Source organism: Saccopteryx leptura, chromosome 10, assembly GCF_036850995.1.
Source record: "Saccopteryx leptura isolate mSacLep1 chromosome 10, mSacLep1_pri_phased_curated, whole genome shotgun sequence".
In the NCBI taxonomy this organism is placed as follows: Eukaryota; Metazoa; Chordata; class Mammalia; order Chiroptera; family Emballonuridae; genus Saccopteryx; species Saccopteryx leptura.
The window spans coordinates 65,944,358-65,964,675 of NC_089512.1; the positions used below are offsets into that span (position 1 = coordinate 65,944,358).

Genomic DNA, 20,318 nt, shown 5'->3' on the forward strand with positions numbered 1-20,318 from the left:
ATTCTTATATGTGTCCTTACTAGAAATTGAACGTGTAACCTTGGTGTACTGGGACAATGTTCTAACCAACTGAGCTACTTAGCCAGGGCCAGTTTGTATCTATTTAGTTTATTTAGTCTGAGTGACTAGTCTATCTTTTGTCTGTCCTTTTTTTATTTTTTTATTTTTGTATTGATTTGAGAGAGAGAAACATGTTGTTTCACTTAGTTCTTTTTAGTTCCACTTAATTCCATTTAATTGTGAACTCGTTGATTACTTCTCGTATGTGCCCTGATCTGGGGTCTAAACCATGACTTCTGGTGCACCAGGTCAACTCTTTATCCACTGAACCACCTGGCCAGGGCTTATCTGTCTTAATTCTATCATGACATCTCGGTTGTCAAATAACAGCATCCTTTGGGCCCTGGCCAGTTACCTCCTTTGGTTAGAGCAGGGGTAGTCAACATTTTTATACCTACCACCCACTTTTGTATCTCTGTTAGTAGTAAAATTTTCTAACCACCCACTGGTTCCACAGTAATGGTGATTTATAAAGTAGGGAAGTGACTTTACTTTATAAAATTTATAAAGCAGAGTTACAGCAAGTTAAAAGCAAATAATAATAATTACTAAGTATTTTATGTCGGATTTTTGCTAAGTTTGGCAGAATAAATCTTTATAAAAGAACTTACTATAGTTAAATCTATCTTTTTATTTATACTTTGGTTGCTCCGCTACCGCCCACCATGAAAGCTGGAACGCCCACTAGTGGGCTGTAGGGACCAGGTTGTCTACCACTGGGTTAGAGCATTGTCCCAAAACACCAAAGTTGCGGGTGTGATCCCTGATCAGGGCACGTTCAGGAAGTGACCAACAAAAGCCTAAATAAGTGGAACAACAAATGAATATTTCTCTCTCTTCCCATTTCTCTGTCTTTCTAAAATCAAGCAGTAAAAAAATAACAGCATCCTTTGGTAGACAGTGTTCATGGAAACTTGCAGTTTCACAACACTAACAAGGTATAGCCCTGATGGAGGAAACCAATTTGACTTCTTTCTTTTAAAGCTAATGAGAGTATTAGTAAAGTAATAATCATATTGAAATTTGACCCACCCAGATGTTCATTTGTTATAAGTAAGTGTGTTACTGCTTTATTTACCATTTCTCCCCGTAGATGATGGAACTGATTGGCTAACCCATTGTAATGAAAGAAGAGTAGAGGCCCTGGCCCATTGTCTCAATGGTAGAACATTGGCCCGGCATGTGGATGGCCCGGGTTCGATTCCTGGTCAGGGTACACAAGAGAAGAGCCCATCTGCTTCTCTACCCTTCCCTCTCTCCTTTCTCTCTCTCGCTTCCTCTCCCGCAGCCAAGGCTCCATTGGAGCAAAGTTAGCCCCAGCACTGAGGATGGCTCCATGGCCTCCACCTCAGGCACTAGAATGGCTCTGGTTGCAACGGAGCAGTGCCCCAGATGGGCAGAGCAACGCCTCCTAGTGGGCATGCCAGGTGGATCCCATTCGGGCACATGCGGGAGTCTGTCTGGCTCCCTTCTTTTCGCTTCAGAAAAATACAAAAAGAAAAAGAAAAAAAAGGGTAGAGTAATGGGAATGGTCTTTGTAGATGTACAAATGTAACAAGACATTTGTCTCTGTTTTTATTTGCTAGATACACATCTTTTAGTTTTTATTTTTAACAGGCTTAATTCACTTTTTTTAAAAAAATGGCTTCAAAGTTCCACTCTTTTTCAGAGGGAAAGTGTTAAAACAGTTGTTAGACCCTCGTTCCTCCAGTCTTCCCACTTCCTGGGCAGCTGACCCAGAAATCAGTTAAGTGGAAAATTAGGCGGCTTGTTCTTTTCAAGTATATTTACTCCTTGGAAAATAAAAATAGGTGTTGACTTGTGCGGCTTTATAACAATATGCTATCACCAACAGACAAGCCTATCCACTGTTGTTTCAATTGAGTAAACAGTGGTCCCAGGGTCAGCACATTCCCAGGTAATTGTTGGTGTGCAGACATCAGTGGCAGGCCTGTCAGCTACAAACACTGCCCACGTGTCACTTCGCAAGGTGTTTGAAAATAACAGCCCAGATGGAGCAACACTGGACACAGGATTCTCTAGTGACCTTTCCCGTTGTTTAATTTGCCTCCGAGGTTTAATTTCAAGGGACAAGGAATAATTGAATATGCCTAATAACTAAATGCTCATTTGGGACAAAATCCATCAAAATATAATTGGCATTTGATTTTTATGAAGGAAGAAGAAAACTGACTTGGCTGTTGAGGATGCGTTCTAAGAATATCTGACCACTTAATGTATCATTTGAAGCCTCTATTATAATATATATTAATTGCAAATCCTTAAGCATTTGAACATTTTCGTGGCAAACCGTTAGGAGAGACCAACTGTTTTTGTTAACTCCTCTCAGAAAGGCGGAGAAGGTTATTGGTCTGCTGTGCAATAATTTACTCCTCTTTGATATGCAAACGATCCACGGTGAATATAAAAAAATCCTATCAGACTCATTTCACAGTTCTTAACCACTCGGATTCTCTGGAGTCCATCGCCTCATTAGGCCAGTGCTCTCCAATGCTAGCATAATTAAAATCTTTAACAGTTTAGCAAAGTAAAGATGTTTGGCTGATCACGTTGAGATGATTATCTATCCATTGTATTCTAAATGGCAAAAATAAATTAAATTTAGACCTTGGCATTTTTTATTATGTGTTTCAAATGAATGTAACGCACACAGCCTCCTTTTTTAATTCAATACCTTAGATTTGGTAAGAAACGTGCCTGTTTCAGTGGCTGCTGTAGAGTCAGAAAGTGACTGGCTTTCTGGGATAGCTGTGACAGTTGACAGAGAGCAGGAACTGCAACCCAGACACCCGTTTCTAATGTGGGATTGCCTTCTGATTGATGTACAGGGCTTGTAATTTCTCTTAGGGGTTTTTTTCTTTCGGGAAGCTGAGCTTGTTGTTGGTTGCCATTTAGGATATTTTTCTCCCCTGCATGTGTATGTACTATAATAAAGGCAATGAGCCCACAGGAGGGAGATGAACATAATGATTGTGTCTCTTCTTGGGATTTAAAATACAATTGACATTTACTCCTTAAGCCTCATGTCCATTTTGAACCCCTTAAAAAACAAGAGAACTTTATTGCTCCAACTTTACATTTTCATTTTATTCTGCAATGGTTCATTAGCACTGATCTAAGAAGTGACAGTAATAATAGTGTTACTTGTATAAAAAGTTATACAGTTTTTCAGTAGACACATCCATCAATTAAGCATGTGGTACTAGAAACCAAAATTAATGAGGAAGATAGGTGTGTTAATGAAATAATCATAGTATAATCAATTTGACTGTTAAAAGTTGAAAAGCATTTCAGGAGGAAGATATGAATTCATAATTTATGTCTAAAAGTGATTAATAAAAACTATATTTAATAACAAAGCTATTTGTCATCATTTAAGACTTAAGCACAAAAATTATTCATTTTGTGGTTCATATTGTCATAATAGTATGGTTGAACAAATTTATTTTGAGTCGTTCTTTTGTAACAGGTATCTACTTTTTTTTTTTCTTCCAAAAATCTATCAACCACAGTGTGGGTAGAGGCATACTCCTTGGCAGTCGCTGTGTTTTGCTGAGGACACTTCACCTGTGCTCAGGGGAGGACAGAGTTGTTCCTGCCATTGTTTGCTTTAGTTAGGAGGGAAAGAAAACTGCACATACCAAAAAAACCCTAACACTAGGCTTTGTTTACTGACTCTTTGATTTAATTACTGTTTGAAGAGGATGGAATTGGCTGTTAATTGATTTAATTATCCAATTTGTTTGTTTCAGGCATGATTCCAACAGAACTGCAGCAGCTCTGGAAAGAAGTGACGAGTGCTCACAGTGCAGAGGAAACCACAGGCAGCAATCACAGCAGCCTGGATCTGACCACGACAACATGTGTCTCTTCCTCCGCCCCTTCCAAGACCTCCTTAATAATGAACCCACATGCCTCTACCAATGGACAGCTCTCAGTCCACACCCCCAAAAGGGAAAGGTAGGAATGAGCCACTGAGATGTGTCCAAAAATGCCTTTAACATGGAGGAGGATGGCTGTGCCTCCATATCTCTGTGAACCCTAATTGGCCCCGTGTGACTTGAATGTTCATATAATTACTTAAGAATGCATTCAATATTGTTTGGTGTGAGAAATCTGATTATTTTCTCCTCTTCAGCATGGAATTAGCACTTAACGTTGGTGTAGCCTAACGTTAGGAACCAGGCAGAGTCTGGGCTTCCCGTGGACGGGCTGGACTTCAAGCACTCCAGGCCTTGTTCTGCCAGGTGCTCACTCATTCAGGCAGGCTGACTTCCTTGGCTCCAGATGCCATCTCGGGGAGCAGCAGTGTCCACTGTGGGCAATTTCAAATCATGGTTTGAGAAAAAATAGAACTAGACTATTCTGCACTGCCCTCCTTAAAGGTGGAGAGCCATATTTTTCATTACTGTGTCCCCAAAGCACATGGCCTTTTTAACAGTAACTGTTGGTGAAGGCTGGCAGCTTGGAGATGTGGACGGGGCCCGTATATGTGCACACACAAGCACGCAGCACCCCTTTCTTGATGTGGAATGTATGGTAGCACTGTCTCAGTTGTTGCATTTCTGTTTGGAAGTGAAGACTTCCTACTTTTAAATTGCCTTGAGCTTCATTTGGATGTTAGTTAAAGCTAAGGTTGTTGTAGATAGTGATCTGTCATGTTAGCATACAGTTCTAAGAACATGAAGCTGTCAAACCATGATTCTATCTGAGCAAACATAAGCGTTGACACTGTTGTTGTTGAATGGTTTTCAAAAGTGCTTTTAAATATTTTGTTTTTTAGTTTACTATCTTTAAACCATTCCCTATATATTTCATAATGCAGAGCTTATACAGACAGAAGAAACCTTAGAAATCATATGTGATAGTGTCATTTCCATGAGAAAAAAAATTATATTTTGTTTTTTAATAAAAGTGACTTAGTGAAAGTTTTTAAACTATGTTTTTCACTTACACAATTATAAATATCATTTAATACATGTCTTGAAATAGAAAACATCAGGAAGCCCATTGGTTTAATTAGATTTGTATCTTTATGCCAGCAATATTTTTTCTATTTAGAACTTAGTCATCACAGAAAACATCTGAATGTGTGTGTGTGTGTGTGTGTGTGTGTGTGCGCACACACGTGTCACATTCAAGCATAATCTTTGAATGGGTTCCTGAAATAAGAGTCATATATGTTTTAACCAAAACTTGATGACCACCCGTTAAGATCAGTTTGGGGCCCTTGGACTAAGTGTGACTTGTATTCATTCCAGTTAGGAAAGATTGGTGTGTGTGTTGGAAGCCATCTTAGTTCTTGTTTTATAATCTTTCATAATGTCTTCGTCACTTTTAAAAAACACACTAATCCTTAGATGGTGTGAAACAGAAGGCTCTAGGCTGTCGTCCTGTGTCGTCCTCTAGGCTGTCGTCCTGTGTCGTCCTCTAGGCTGTAATGTGCTGGTGTCCTTGGGCTGGTGCCTGTGCTTGCTGCGGAGTGTGGCGGAGTTACATCCTCACCCATGAGCAGGATGCAGCAGGAGGCCTGGACACTGAGAAGGACCCACTGAAGCACTTGGCCATTTGTTGCAATCTTGTCGGCCATGTGCAGCCTGCACAGATCTTCTGTGGCACAGATGCTTCTTGTTTGGGTGCAGTGTGCTCAGTTTTATTCTAAAAGGTTATGTGTTTGCAGTTAGGTGATAGATTAACAATGAAGTTTGTGGGAGCAGAATAGTCCTTTTCATATCTTATAGTGCATTTAAAAGTAAATGGATCCAAAAGACAGTCTAAATTCCAGGAGAATACGTTTGTTTGATTTTTTTTAATGATCCTTATTTTTCTGCACAGAAGTTGAGCATAATCTTCAGCATATTACAGGTCAGAATTAGAATAAAGATCAGGAAAGAATCCAGGTTTTACTGAGCCTTAATCTGGGTGTAGAAACAGGGTGAATTTCTCAATTGTTCATGCAAGAAAGGAACACCTATGAAATTGCATATCACTGCTTCATGTCTTCGATCTGTCAGTTTGTTATCTGATGGATTCTTAGACATGGCTGGATTAAATGATAATTCTAGTTAGCATACTTTAACTGAATGTAGCAAATAAGACAAATGAGCACCTTAAATTAAAGACAGTTCAAAAGTTACAAACTTACAGAATTCATCATTAAAAATTCAACTGTCATGTATACATAGGTGCTTGTAAATGTTTCATGGTTTTACCTTGTTACGGTTAGTTTTAAAATCATGTGTGTGCTGTCCTGTTTATATAGCGGGAAATGGTCAGAGAGCTGTCATTTTACAAACAGGCTCTCGCACACCCGAGCTGCCGCTCTTCTGGGTGTCCCCGGTGGGAGGGTCACTGTGCTCACCGTGCTTTCGGGGCTCTCTTTTGTTCTCCACGGCTGGCATTGTGATAATCTTCCCTCCGTTTTCCTGAACAATATCTGAACAAGCCAGAGGCCCTGCCACTCTGAAGAAAAGTAGTCTAGCTCCTCAAACTCTTAACCTTAGACTAAGAATTCTTTTTGAAAAGTTTTGGGCCTGACCTGTGGTGGCGCAGTGGATAAAGCATCGACCTGGAACACTGAGGTCACTGGTTCGAAACCCCGGGCTTGCCTGGTCAAGGCACATATGGGAGCTGATGCTTCCTGCTCCTCCCCCTGTTCTCTTTCTCTCTTCCCTCCCCCTAAAAGTGAATAAATAAAATCTTAAAAAAAAAAAAAAAAAGATTTGGGAGCACTCTATGTGAAAGTTTGCTGGAAAGAGGCAGTGTCCTGAGGGTTTTGTTTTGGATGCGGCGAGCTGTCTAGCGACCAGGCTGCCTTCTCCAGCTCCGGCCCAGGCACGTTGCGGGCTCCTCCTCGCAGCCACTGAGCTGCAGCTCTGGGTTTGGTGAGCTGCAATCTGTTACGGAGATAAATAACGCTCTTGGCACGACACTCCCACTCTCCTCTCTAATTTGTAGTACACAAGGAAAATGATAATTAAATCATTCAGAGTAAACCCTTGAGTGTAGAGAAGGGAAAAAAAAACACTTTGGGAAAGATTGCCAATAGAAACCCACTTCCCTGTTGTGCATTGTCCACACGTCTTTCAATATTCAGCACTGTGAGTGGATGAGCAGCCCGTGTCATTTGGGAGGCGATACTGACACCCAGATCAAGGCTTCTTAATATCCTGTCCCTGTAATCACGGACATTCAGCATCGTCAGAATGGAGGCCTGGCCCTGTGCTTCGTGCTTTGATTTTTTTCTGACAGTTTGATCACGTTTATTGTATATAAATTCATTGGTGATTATATATAAATTCATTGGTGCAGCAAACGGACCTCCGTGGACTGCCTGAAGGGAGGGGATGGCTCCAGCAGCGGGAATTGAAGGTTGCTGACAGAGGACAAGGCACACTTCTGACTCCTACTGTCACTTATTCCAGGGGAGGACCAGGGAGTCCTGGCTTCTTAGACAAATGACAGAATTCAGACCTAGGATGCCTGTAAACATGACGACACTACCTTGTTTTCTTAACTTGTCTGACTGTCTTGCTTTAGGAAATTACAAGTTTTGGTGTGGGTAAACAAAATCAACAGAATGCAAATGAAACATTTATTAAAATGCTAAATTTAGTTAAGCCCTTGGAGCTGGTTGGATCAAAGCAGCTATGTAAATACAAATAGCAATTACTACTTTAAGTAATTGCCTGAATTAAAATTCTAAATATCATATTTTGTTCTGGTGCATTAGGGAAAGGGAAGGGAACTCCCATTTCATCAGTTCTTTCTCTGTACCAAACACCAGCTAAACTCTTGCCTTTGGAGTGATGTCTCATTTTATTTATGTGACCCATGGGAAGCAGTAGGGATTATTATAGCCATTGTACAGATGAGGAAATTGAGTCATAGAGATTAAATAACTGATGTAGGGTCACAGAACTGGTTAGTGGCATATCCATGATTTCAAATTCAAGTCTCTCTTTTAGTTGATGAACAGCACTTAAAGTTTCTATTCAGCTTAAAAGTGGATACAGTCATGTACTCATAAGGTCATTTTGTCAACAACAGACTGCATATAGGACTGTGGTCCCATAAAATTATAATGGAGCCAAAGCATTTCTAATACCCAGTGATATCTTAATGTCACAATGCAATGTATTACTCATGCTTATGTGGCGATGCTGGTGTAAGCAAACCCACTGGGCTGCCCATCGTATAAAAGTATAGCACATGCAATTATGTACAGTACATGTGACTTGGTAATGAGCGATTGTTACTGGTTTACGTATTTGCTGTGCTATAGTTTTTATTGTGTAAAACAGCATGCATATTCCTCTGGCTGTGGCCTCGTACATCTCATGTTTACCACGTCTCAATTGCATCATTTTCTCTTGCACTTGATTTAATCTCAGGTTGTTTTGCAGAGTAACGTGCTGCTCAGGCTTGTAGCCTGGGAGCCACAGGCCATACCATGTAGCCTAGGTGTGTAGCAGGCTGTACCATCTAGGTGTGTGGAAGTACGCTCTGTGATGTTCACTCAACAACGAAATCTCCAACTGTGCATTTTTCAGAACCTATCCCTGTCATTAAGTGTCACATGACTACTTAATTATGATTAATTAAAGTCAGTGTTCCTAAAAGAACTTTTAAATTTAATTTAAAATCAATCCAACAGGGCATGTATTTAACCTACTGTGTGCAAATCAGCACATTTAAAGGAAAATAGCAGTTTCCTCTTTTAATTTGGGTACAGACATTTACTAGGCCTTTTGTGAAGGGACGCGGTGGGTACGATTTGCAAAATGCAAATTATTTGCAGTCTGAAACAGCACATAAAAGACAAAAATGAAACCCATGTAAGGTCTGCACAAGGAAAATGCAAACAAGCCCCTCTCTGGAAAGGGCCCTCACTCTCCTTCCTGCTCTATCAGTCTGAGGTTCCTCATTGATACATCATATGGTCTTTATTCCACCTCAGCTCTCTTCTGTAGTCCATATTAGAAATTGTCCTATTTTTGTGGTTCTTCCCAGACTTTTGCTTTCACTTCAACCACCATCAAGTGATTTTTTATAACTTGAGTATTTCTCGGAGGTATAGCTCTTCTCAATATTTGTTGCAAGGCTTCCTTAAGCAGAGTTAGGTGGCCAAACGGGCCCCTGTCTGAAGTCTGATCTGCCTGCGTACGGTCAGCGGGCCTTCCTGAGTCTTCATTCTCATGTGTTGGCGCAGACGTGCATCTGGGTGCTCGCATTCTCTACACTCTGCATCTGGCAGCGGTTTTCACATAACCCCTGAAAGTCTTTGCTTGGTTAGTGTACCATGTTCCATCAGACAGTTTCACTTGATGCACAGTCTCTGTTTTTCGTTTGTAGCCTCTTGACATGTTGCCATAAACTTGACTGTGGAACAATAACCTTTGTGTTTACCAGCCTCATTATTTTCAAACACAAGGGACTCTGAAATGTGGACAGGCCTGGTGCTTTATTTTTTTCTTTATATTATATTTTTCAAACTAAATTTTGCATTCATGAATGAATATTAGTGCTTTTGGTTTATTTTCTAAAATTCAAAAAGCTTGGTTTCAGAAGTGTTCTAATTTCACAAGCCTTTAACTTTCATATATATTCATATTTAGGGCCTTTTGAGCCAGATAGTTAAGCAGTAAACTCTAGGCTTTCATTCTTCTGAGTAGCTGTTTCTCATTGTAACTTTTTTGTTGTTTTGGAAATTAGGTGATTTCTTTTGGTTAGAATACTTTAACACATCGGTCACCCCATGTCTCCTTTCCGCTAGAACATTTCAGAGAGCCTGAAGTCAGATTGCACCAAACTGTCTTCAAAATTGCTGCTGCTATTTCTTGACAGTATATGTTGTGGCAGTTGATCTATAACAGAGGTCAGCAAATTGTGGCCTACGAGCCAAATCTATCCAGGTCTGGCCCACGGCTCATTTTATAAAGTTTTATTGGAACGTAGTGATGCTCATTCATTTATATGTTATCTGTGGCTGCTTTCATGCTACAGTGGCTGGCTTGGGTAATTGTAGCAGAGACCATGTGGCCCACAAAGACATTTACTGAAAAATAAATTTGCCAACTCCTGACCTTAAATAATAAGACCGTGTTTCCTAGCTTTCCTGATGATACTCTCACGGGTATTTGTTAACACATGCAGCTTCCTAGCTTTGCCCATGAAGATTTGGGTCTCATGGGCTGAGGTGAGGTACAGGGGTGTGTGTTTCTCACGCACACCCTAGATTCTTGCTAGTCACCTTCAGCTACTTCAGCAGCTCTGGTGTCCCCTGGGAGCTTGTGAGAAACGCAGAATGGCAGTGCCGCCACCATTGCTACCAAACCAGGCTCTGTCTGCACTGGACCCCACTCCCCAGGACTGTGGCATCCACATTTCAGTTTGAGAAGCAAGTGGCGTGTTTGTTCAAGTCACCTTGGTTTTGACACTGTTGGGAAGTGAGAGATTTTTGCAAAAAATTTGAAAACTAATGGCTTTCTATTCCTTGTGAGTAAGCAGAGTAGAGGATATGTTGCTGGAAGGAAGGAGTAGCTGGCATGTGGTGCTGATGCTCATACAGCCACCGTGGGTTTTTTTTGTATTTTTCTGAAGCTGGAAACAGGGAGAGACAGTCAGACTCCCGCATGCGCCCGATGGGGATCCACCCGGCACGCCCACCAGGGGCGACGCTCTGCCCACCAGGGGGCGATGCTCTGCCCCTCCGGGGCGTCGCTCTGCCATGACCAGAGCCACTCTAGGGCCTGGGGCAGAGGCCAAGGAGCCATCCCCAGCGCCCGGGCCATCTTTGCTCCAGTGGAGCCTCGGCTGCGGGAGGGGAAGAGAGAGACAGAGAGGAAGGAGGGGGGGAGGGGTGGAGAAGCAGATGGGCACTTCTCCTGTGTGCCCTGGCCGGGAATCGAACCCGGGACCTCTGCACGCCAGGCCGATGCTCCACCACTGAGCCAACCGGCCAGGGTAGCCACTGTTTGTTAAACTACTACTCTGTCCTGGCCCCATATGTAAAGGACTTAATATCAACCTCGATGCTCATTTTCCCATGGAATCCTCACAACATCCCTACGTACTACTTACTGTCCATTTTGTACAAATGGTATTGTGGGCCTGAGAATGATTTTATAACTTGCAGAAGCTGCACTATTAGTTGGGAGCCAGGCAGGGACTGGAACCAAGGTCTCCTGGCCCCAGAGTCCTTGCAATGACTGCCACAGTCTGGTGGTTCCCTGGTGGGCTTCTCCACCCAGACAATAGGATCACACTTCCCAGCCGGTAGAGCTTAGAGGTCAGGACCAGGCCATACGCTGTGTGAGGCAGCTTTGTTAGACTTGCTCGCTGGTTTACCAGCTGCAAAGCCCTTTGCTGGATTAGTGTGTGAGCACATGGCAATGCCACGTGTGTGTGGCCTATATAAGGCTGTAAGTGCTTGTGCTCACAGGGATTGCAGTGGTGGATTGTCTGCCAGCCACTGTGAGGGGTCATTATGCTGTTTGTTTGCCTGAGAGGCGGTTTCCCCTGCCTGTGTGTTTGTCTACCATTGTGAGACTCTGTTAAATGGAATGGCTCAACCCTTTCCGACTCCACAGTTTCTCTTCTGTCTTCCTGAATCCAGTGTGAACCTGCCTGGCCTCGGCCTTTGGCATCACATCTGGCGTAGTGGGCAGGATTCAGAGCAGATTGGTGTGGAGCCACTGACACCCTTGAGGGTTAGAATAGAGGAGTGACTGTTCCCAGTGGCTCTCCTGTACACATTTAGCTCCAGGGCTGGTTGTTTTTTACAATCCTGCGAGAAGAAACCAAGAGCTCTGTGTGAGAAGCTGAGTGAGGTCGAAAGTTCCAGGACGAGCTGGAGACAGAACGTCAACGATGGTGTGAACTGGAGCGAGCACTGGAGAGGGAGGCCAACTGGGTCTGAGAGCTGCAGTGTGAGGTTCAGGCTGAGCACCAGTGGCACCTGGAACTAGAGCAGTCTCTGGAGAAGGAATTGCAGGTTCATGAGTTGCAGTTTGCCCTGGAAGCTAAATGTTGGCAGTGATGGCTGTTGGAGAAACAACTGTAGGTTTAGGAGCTTGAGAGTCAGCTTCAGGCCGAGAGCTGGCAGCCTCAGGAGCCAGAGCGGCACAGAAGATTGAGCTGCATTCGTGCCAGCAAGTGGCTCTGTGATGGTGGGAGCAGGCATTTCCCACTCTTCTGAGTGGTAGACTTGGAGTCCGACTAGTGGTTGCCAAGAAGGTGAAGACCCAGCAGCCAAGAGTCCCTCAGGGGCAGCCACAGCCTCCTCCCCAGGTAGTGGAGCACTCTGGTCTGGCCCTACACCTGGGCAGAGCTGATGGAGTTGGGGGTGAAATTCAGGCAGAAACCCACTGATCCCCAGGCAGCCTGCTTGGTGCGGCTGCCGGACATAGGGGTGGATGGCATCGTGCTCTCCAGAGCAGAGATGGACCGTAAGGCTGTGAGGGCTGCTGCCTGTGCTGCATCCCTGACTAACAGAGAGATGGGCCTGAGAAGTCTGTCTGAACACATGTGGGTAGATTTGACTGCAGCTGGGGCAGTTAGGGAGAAATTAGATGGCAAACCTCATAGTGTCTTGTTGGAGCTTTGGCAGCAGCTTGAGTCAGAACAGAGGTTCCAGCCACAGAAAAAAAACAGGGTAAGCTGGTGGCCCTGCCATCACCCAGAAAAATGGCTGGTGTTCATGTTCAGCTAAGAGAACTGTCAAGGCAGCACAGGCCTCAAATGTGTTTCACCCCACCAGGCCCTGTAATTTGCTGAGGGTTTGGATGGGGCTTGTGGCAGTGAACAGAGCACTCATGGGAAGGTGCTGAAGTCTGTTAATAAAGAGCTGAATGTGTAGTTTCTGCAGAGGACTTTGACCTTGGTGATTTGCAGGTCATGGAGTGATCTTGGACTGCAACTGTGAGACCCTGATGGGGGGCGTGGCACCGGTGGAGGTCCTCCTGCACCAGGAAGCTGCTCTCACCAGTTGCAGTGATGCACCAAGGACATTTTTTGGTTTTAGTGGACATGGCCCTGTTGGCACCATCGGGGTGGGGAGTAGGAGGTGGGCAGAGTGCTCAGGGAGACGTTGTGAAGGACACCTTTGTAGTTGTCCTTTTTGGTCTGTATGTCATGTAGATTGTGAGGCAAGCAACCTACAGGGGTGGAATGTGGGGCGGCTGTGTTAGGCTTGCTCGCTTTGCCTGACGCGTATGTGAGTGTGTGGCTGCACCACATGTGTGTGGCCTATGTAAGGCTGTGGGTGCTTGTGTTCAGGAGGATTGCAAACGGCGGACTGCCTGCTCGCCACTGTGAGCGGCCCTTCTTGCTGTTTGCCTGAGAAGTGGTTTTCCCCTGCCTGTGTGCTTACCTGCCGTTGTGAAGTTGTGGAACTTCTGGCTCTGCGATTTCTCTACCATCTGTTCAGATCCACTGTGGACCTGCTTGGCCTCTGCCATAGGCATTACGTGCTGCAAGCGTGGTAGCCTGGGGACAGACCTTTGTGTTCATCCACAGTTTAAGAGAAGCCCCAAGAGGTTCCCTGCTGTTCGGTTTTCTACCCTGCCTCACCTTTTTGCAAGGAGCTAAGTGGGGCAGTAAAGAGAAGCTGGGTGTGTCCTGTCCGCTGTTGTAAAGACCAGAAAGAAGAGGAGGCGGCCAGTTGCAGGGGCCTGAAATACAGGTGCTTCTTTCTGCTCCAGAGCAGACACTTCATAGTGTCACCTGTCCTTCATCTGTCTGCTTGGGAAATAGCTTGTTTAGGACTAAAATGCTCCGGTTATGTTAGAAAGAAGCACCTGGGAGCTAATTGGCCCCCCCATGTGCAGCTGGATATTTGGCAACAACAAGACTTTGAAGAACTGTGCCCTATTGCTCACAACCAATTGATTCTGGGTCTGAGAAGTAGGAAGAGAGGTTCTCTCGGAGCAGTGTGGTGTAGTGCTTTAGCACCTCCTGTCACTCACATGTACAGGGAGGGCCAAGGGGAGAAAGTCTAAAGTACCCGCTTGCCATATGGGATCTGTTTACAGATTTCCCTGAATGTTTACGTTGTGTGGCGATTAAAAGAAAAAACTCAGTCATTATACTATGAGAACTATTGTGTACTGTGGGGCAGCTGTGTTAGGCTTGCTCGCTGGTTCACCAGCTGCAAAGCCCTTTGCCGGATTAGTGCATGAGCACCTGGCAGCACCACGTGTGTGTGGCGTATATAAGGCTATGGGCACTTGTGCTCAGAGGGATTGCGGATGTGTGGATTGCCTGCCCGCCACTGTGAGGGCCATTCTTGCTGTTTGTTTGCCTGAGAGGCAGTTTCCCTTGCCTGTGTGCTTGTGAGACTTTCTTAAATGGAATGGCCCAACGCTTTTCGGCTCCACAGTTTTTCTACCTTGTGTCCCAATCCACTGTGAACCTGCCTGGCCTCAGCCACTGGCATTACGTGACCCTTTTACCACAACATGCCATCATTAAACTACAGATTTTTTTCCTCTTCATTGTGTTTAAATGGTAAATGCTTTCCAATAAATTACATCATTGCTCTGGAGAGTCATGTTCATTTTATGTTTCTCTTAAATGCAGTTGATTTTGACTTTTTTCTGGGACATTGTATGATATGAATCCTGACCATGGGCTCTTTCTCATCTGGTGGGCCAGCTTCCCCCCACAACGATACTTGAACCCCAGTCTTCTCATTTTTCTCTGATGAGTTGGTCCCGCTATGATAGGGTTTTCTTTCGCTAGATCTCTGTTGGGACCCAAACTCTACACACAAGTGTTCGCACTGTGTGGAAGGGCCTGCAGCCCCTCCTCCGAATCTGCATTGGCTGTCCCAGTGTTGATTCTGCACCAGGGCTGTGGCGGAGTGTGTGTAGCAGAGGACAGTGAGGATCACCCTTCTGGGGACCCTGGCAACATCTTTTCATGTGCTAGGTTAATATATAGTTTTGTTGAAGTATGCACTTCGCGACTCAGATAAAATAAATAGAGAATTTTCTTTGCCAGATATTAGATCCATTCCGAAGTGGAAAGTGAAGCCGCAGTCTACAGCAGCTGTGTGGCTTGGAAAAGTCTAGCCTTGCTCTTTTCTCGTGTCAGTGACAAGCTGGAGTCCCGTGTTCTTATGCTAGTAATGGGCCAGATGAGGGGGAGCGCTGCAGGAGACGGATCTGAAAGTCGTGTCCTTCTTCGAGGTACGCAGAGATGCCTCTTCGCACTGGTGTCACCCTGGAGCCGGGCTCTGCACTCCTCCTGAGCAGCCCACACCCCAGCCAGATCACGGGGGAAACATATGTGCGTGCTACGTATGCTCAGCAGTCCTAAAATGCAGTGTTCCACCCTCTTTGTAATGGGAAGGCAAAGTATATTATAAAGTATATTCTCATTAAAACAATAGTGGAAGCTCACAAAGGGAAATTGTTAATGTATGTTCCAGCTTGTCACTCTGCCTGTGTGAATAAAGAAGATAACCAACCGTTCCTTTGGGACACTATTTCGGGAACTGAGCAACAGATATGCTAGCCAGAGGATTCTCTTAACTGTAATTTTCCTTTTGTGTGTACTCAAAAATAACATCCTGACGGATTCCTCAGCGCCTCTGCACATACGGAGCACAATTGCCACAGCCCAGGTGGCATTAATATTGGACAGTCCCCTGGGCACATGTCGCCAAGAGTTGTACAGCTTGTTCAGTGTCTTCATCCATCTGGCAATCTGTCCCGTTCACAGAAGGGCTTCAGGCCTGAGCCTGGTGGGCACTGTGGTCAATGTAGTGTGACGAGGAGGCTTCCACTGACAGCAGCCTCTGCGGGGCACTTTGGTTTACGATTACAGTGTGCACATACACCACACACTCAACTAAGAAATTCCACAAGAGCCTTACTGGCTTATTTTTTTTTCCTGCTTCATTTTTCAAAGCAAATGGTTAAGTTAGCAGGTATAATTCAGGTGCATGAAACATACATGATGTATAGAAAGTCAGTTTGAAACACACACACACACACACACACACACACACACACCCCTTTTCTGGGTCACAGGTTAGCCCAGTTGAAGGGCAGTGTACCTGTGCTAGCATTCTTTTGTGAAGTCTGTGGCTTTTGTTGTCTGTTTTTTATTTTCAGTTGCGAAAACTGTTTATTTCTAGTGTACAGTTTGTATTTTTGGGCTAGTTTATTTATTGTTTTTTAAGCCTTAAAATGAGAAAAGGGGGAAGGTAGAGATAATCATTATCAGTCTCAGAAAGCTGAGAGTAAAACATTCCTTGGAGTTGTTAGAATTGAGACAGATTTTCCCCATAAACAAGGAGAAAAGGAGGGATATTTTGAAAGGCACTTTGAAAAATTTACCAGAAGGCAAAACTTTCTCCATTTATGCTCTCAAATGTTGTTCTGCTTTTCTGTAACTATTTGTATTCTTGTTTGGTAAACACACAGATCCCATAGCAAATGTAGCTAATGATAGTTATCCTACCTGTAAGACTTCCCTAAACAAATAGACATTCTTTTATGACCTTCAAATTTTATTTCTTTTATAGTCTTCCAGGAAATCAGTCTAATGGCAAAGTTGATTTTTTTTCTTCTCTTTTCCTTTTTCTTTTCTTTATTTCCTTTTTTTTTAATGCTTTGAGATATATCTTTGAAAATATTCTTTTTGTGTGTATTTTTTATTTTGGCTGTGAATATTGAATGTGAAGGTACATTATGGTAGAAGATAAAGAAAAATTTCATTTGTTTGTATAAACATTGTGGCTTTGGTTCCTCAATTGGATTTCAGGTTATACACTTAAAAGGCTAAAACTCCCCTGAAATTACTATTATAGGCTTTATTGGACAGGCGTCTCTGATTATGTCTCTTTTTTTAAATATCTGAAATACTGATGGAAACATTCTGGTACATATGAGCACCTACATTCAACTTAAATTTTCCTGTATGAGTCATATTTATGACAAGAACAAGATGTCTAGTGTCAAAGATCTGTGAGAAATAAGTGGCAGTTTAGTTAGAAAAAAATTGACACCAAAAGCTGGAGTAATCTGTGGTGTTTGAATAAATTGTATGATGACACAGATAGAACTGAGAAGAAACCTAAAAATAAATGGGAAGTTATCCGGGGTTCAACAAAAATCATGCTCCTAAGTGAGCAGGACAGAAGACACTGGAGAGCACTAATGTGTATTCATTCGTTCCACAAAACTTACCAAGCTCTATCCATGCTCCAAGTGTCCTAGTCTCTGATGGATACAACCGTGAACTCGGCCGAGTCTGTCCTCATGGAGCAGACGTTGTAGAAGAGAGATAGAACAAGCAAGTAATTACATAATAACAAAACTGATAGAATCGCGTTCTGAAGGCCCTGGCCAGTTTGCTCAGTGGATAGGGCATTGGCCTGGCATGCAGATTTCCTGGGTTCAATACCCAGTCAGGGCACACATGAAAAGCGACCATCTGCTTCTCTTCCCCCTCCCGCTCCCCTTTCTCTCTCTCTTCCCCTCTGGTAGCCAGCAGTGGTTCGTTGGTTCCAGCGTCAGCCCCAGGTGATGAGGATAGCTCAGTTGATTTGAGCAGTGGCCCCAGACGGGTTGCAGGTGGATTCCGGTTGGAGTGCATGTGGGAGTCTATCTCCCCTCTTCTCATTAAAAAAAAAAATAATAAAATAAAGCACGGAAGGGGGAAGAATGGGGCTAAGGTTATTATCTGGATAAATTGGCTGGTCTGACAAAGACTTTCTGAAGAAGTGACTCTTAAGCAGATGTGAAGAAGTGAGTAAAGAGTCCTCCAGGTAGAGGACACAGCAGAAGCAAAGGGCCTGAGGCACGAACAAAGGAATAACATGATTTGCTCACTCAAGACCCATACCTCACGTGTGTGCGTGGTTGTGTTTTTTAGTAATTATGAGTATGGACTCTGAAGACAGACTGCCTGCATTCCAGTACATGCTGCCCTCTTCAGTTAATCTAGGTGTGCCTCAGTTTCCATCTCAGTAACGAATATGATACCAAGTCTTTCCTCATAGATTAACTGTGAGGATTAAATGAGTCAATACACAGTGTAGTCTCTGGCATGTAATAGGTGCTTAGTAAATATTAACAATTGTTAAGGTCATTTATTCATTCAACCACTTTATTTGAGCATCTATTTTACACTAACTATAGATTCTAGTCAGTAAAAAATAACTAGAACATGGTTCTTCTTTAGGAGCTCACAGGGTATTCAGAGACAAAAACATGGAAACAGACTCTTGCAACACAATGTAATACATTCAAAAATAGAAGCACAGTATATACCAAATGTGATAAAGTCTGTAATTTGTATAAAATGAGCCCTAATGGGATGTTGTGGTATATGTGTTTCCACCCCCACATAGGAAGCAGGTAAGGGTTTTTTAAATGCAGTGAGCTCCCTGAAGGGAAGACTCTTAGTCTCCTGTCCATTGCCACTTCCTGCTCATCTAGGGCAGCCCGTCTGTAGCCAGGAGGTGCTGAATTTCAGTGCAGATACTGTAATATGAAATATTCAGAACAAGGAGAACTGGTGAAGCATTAAAGTCAGGAAACCATTGAGAGTACTTAGGTATTTGATACCCATTGGCCACTGATGCTATAGGAGTCCTAGGTAGGCTTTGTCCATAGTTACAGATGCAGCAAACAAAAGAGAATATTTGGGTTGCTGGTAAGAGCTAATTCTTAACCTTTTGCTTGTACTAGAATCATCTGGAGGATTGGCTAAACTACAAATTGCTGAACCCTAGTTCTTGTGTTTCTGATTCAATAAGTTAGGGTGGGACCTAAGAATTAGAATCTCCTAACTACTATACTTCCACTGTGATATTTTTTCCATTTCCACCATTCAAAGTGACAGAAGTGATCTGTCTAACTATCATTTTCTATCATTTAGGACAATCTGTGTTCCAGTGCCAGACCTCATGATTTCAAAGAGAAAACATTTTAAGACTATGAGCCAATAAAAACTGTCTTATAGAATAAAATTCCTTTAAAAATTCCTAATATTGGCCTTTAAATCATTTGTAAGTACTCTGATTTTATCTTTCTAATTTCTTTTTTTTTATGCTTGAAAATGCTTTTTCTTCTTTAGTCATCTGCCTGTTCTTATTCTGTTTCTTGTAGCCATTGAGCTTCTACTGACACTTTAAGGATCAGATCAAATATTACAATACTTGATGTGCCTGCCACCTGTTCAGTTCTCTTTCCCCAACTAGAGAAGTGGGAAAACTCTTTCAGAGAGGGGAGCTTAGTCTCAGTCTCTGCACATGATTCCAGAGGTATTTGATTATTCATTCATCCCATCATTAAAAAATTTGAAAATGTATCCCTGTTAAGTGTAATCAATTTAGTCAATTATACAATCTAATATTGACCTATATTATAACAATTAGAAGCTTTGAAGGTGAGAAATATGTGTACATCTACCTGTGTATGTTCATATAAAGTTCTACTATTACCTTAACCCAGAGAGAGAGAGAATTTAATATTCCCCTAAGCACTCACTGCTGGGTCATCTTTCGAACCCGGTATGGAGATTCTGTCCTAAGAACTCAATTCCATGCTTCTCATAAATTAGGTGTTTATTTAAACCTGTTCAACTAAAAAGGTAGAGAAAAGTTTAATCCAGTGAACATTAACCGAGGCATCCTGTACTGCAGGAAAAATAAAAGTAATTGCATAAAGTAGGGAGAAACTCTAGTCTAAGGAAGCAAATGCAGGTACGAAATGTTTTTAAGCCAGTTTGTATCTTCAACTCAGACTTGTTCTTTCATATGAGCTTTCTCACCTGGCTCTCACACTTCAGTTACACGATTCTTCTGGACCTAGAATATAATTGTGCTGACACCCATGGACTATTGGGGTGAGGGAGTCAATAAGAAGAATTAGTATTGGAACTTTGATTTATGCTGTTTTTCTGGCTGTTGTTGGTTCCTGTAACATATGGGCAAGGTTCCACATTGACCTTGTGACTCACCAGTGCAAACACCCTTGCATTGACATAATGAGAATGCTTGCCTAATGATGTCAATAATTTTTGGATTAGTGGTCCCTTTTCTGTATTGACACAGTTGCTCACAGCCGCTCTTTGGAAAACATTCTGTTTTCTTAACGAGATCCAGCGTTAATGCTGTTAAGTGGTAAACTCACAAACTCAAAGTAACCCTTACTGGTCTCAGAAACAAAAGCTGGACCTTGGCCTCGTCTTGGTCTTTTCCTTTATTTATCGCTTCACTC

General features: G+C 43.0%; 1 protein-coding gene across 19 annotated transcripts in view; it reads left to right on the forward strand.

The window, feature by feature from the left end:
* FOXP1 (forkhead box P1) overlaps nucleotides 1–20,318 on the forward strand; it is a 650,161-nt gene that overhangs the window by 559,912 nt on the left and 69,931 nt on the right. For all 19 annotated transcript variants that reach the window (XR_010747235.1, XM_066351748.1, XM_066351745.1 and 16 more), the window contains one exon: nucleotides 3,834–4,041. Coding sequence is in view for 18 of the 19 variants with exons in the window: in XM_066351748.1 (XP_066207845.1) it covers nucleotides 3,834–4,041 (208 nt within the window). In the remaining variant the exon portion in view is untranslated. The remainder of the gene's footprint in view (nucleotides 1–3,833; nucleotides 4,042–20,318) is intronic.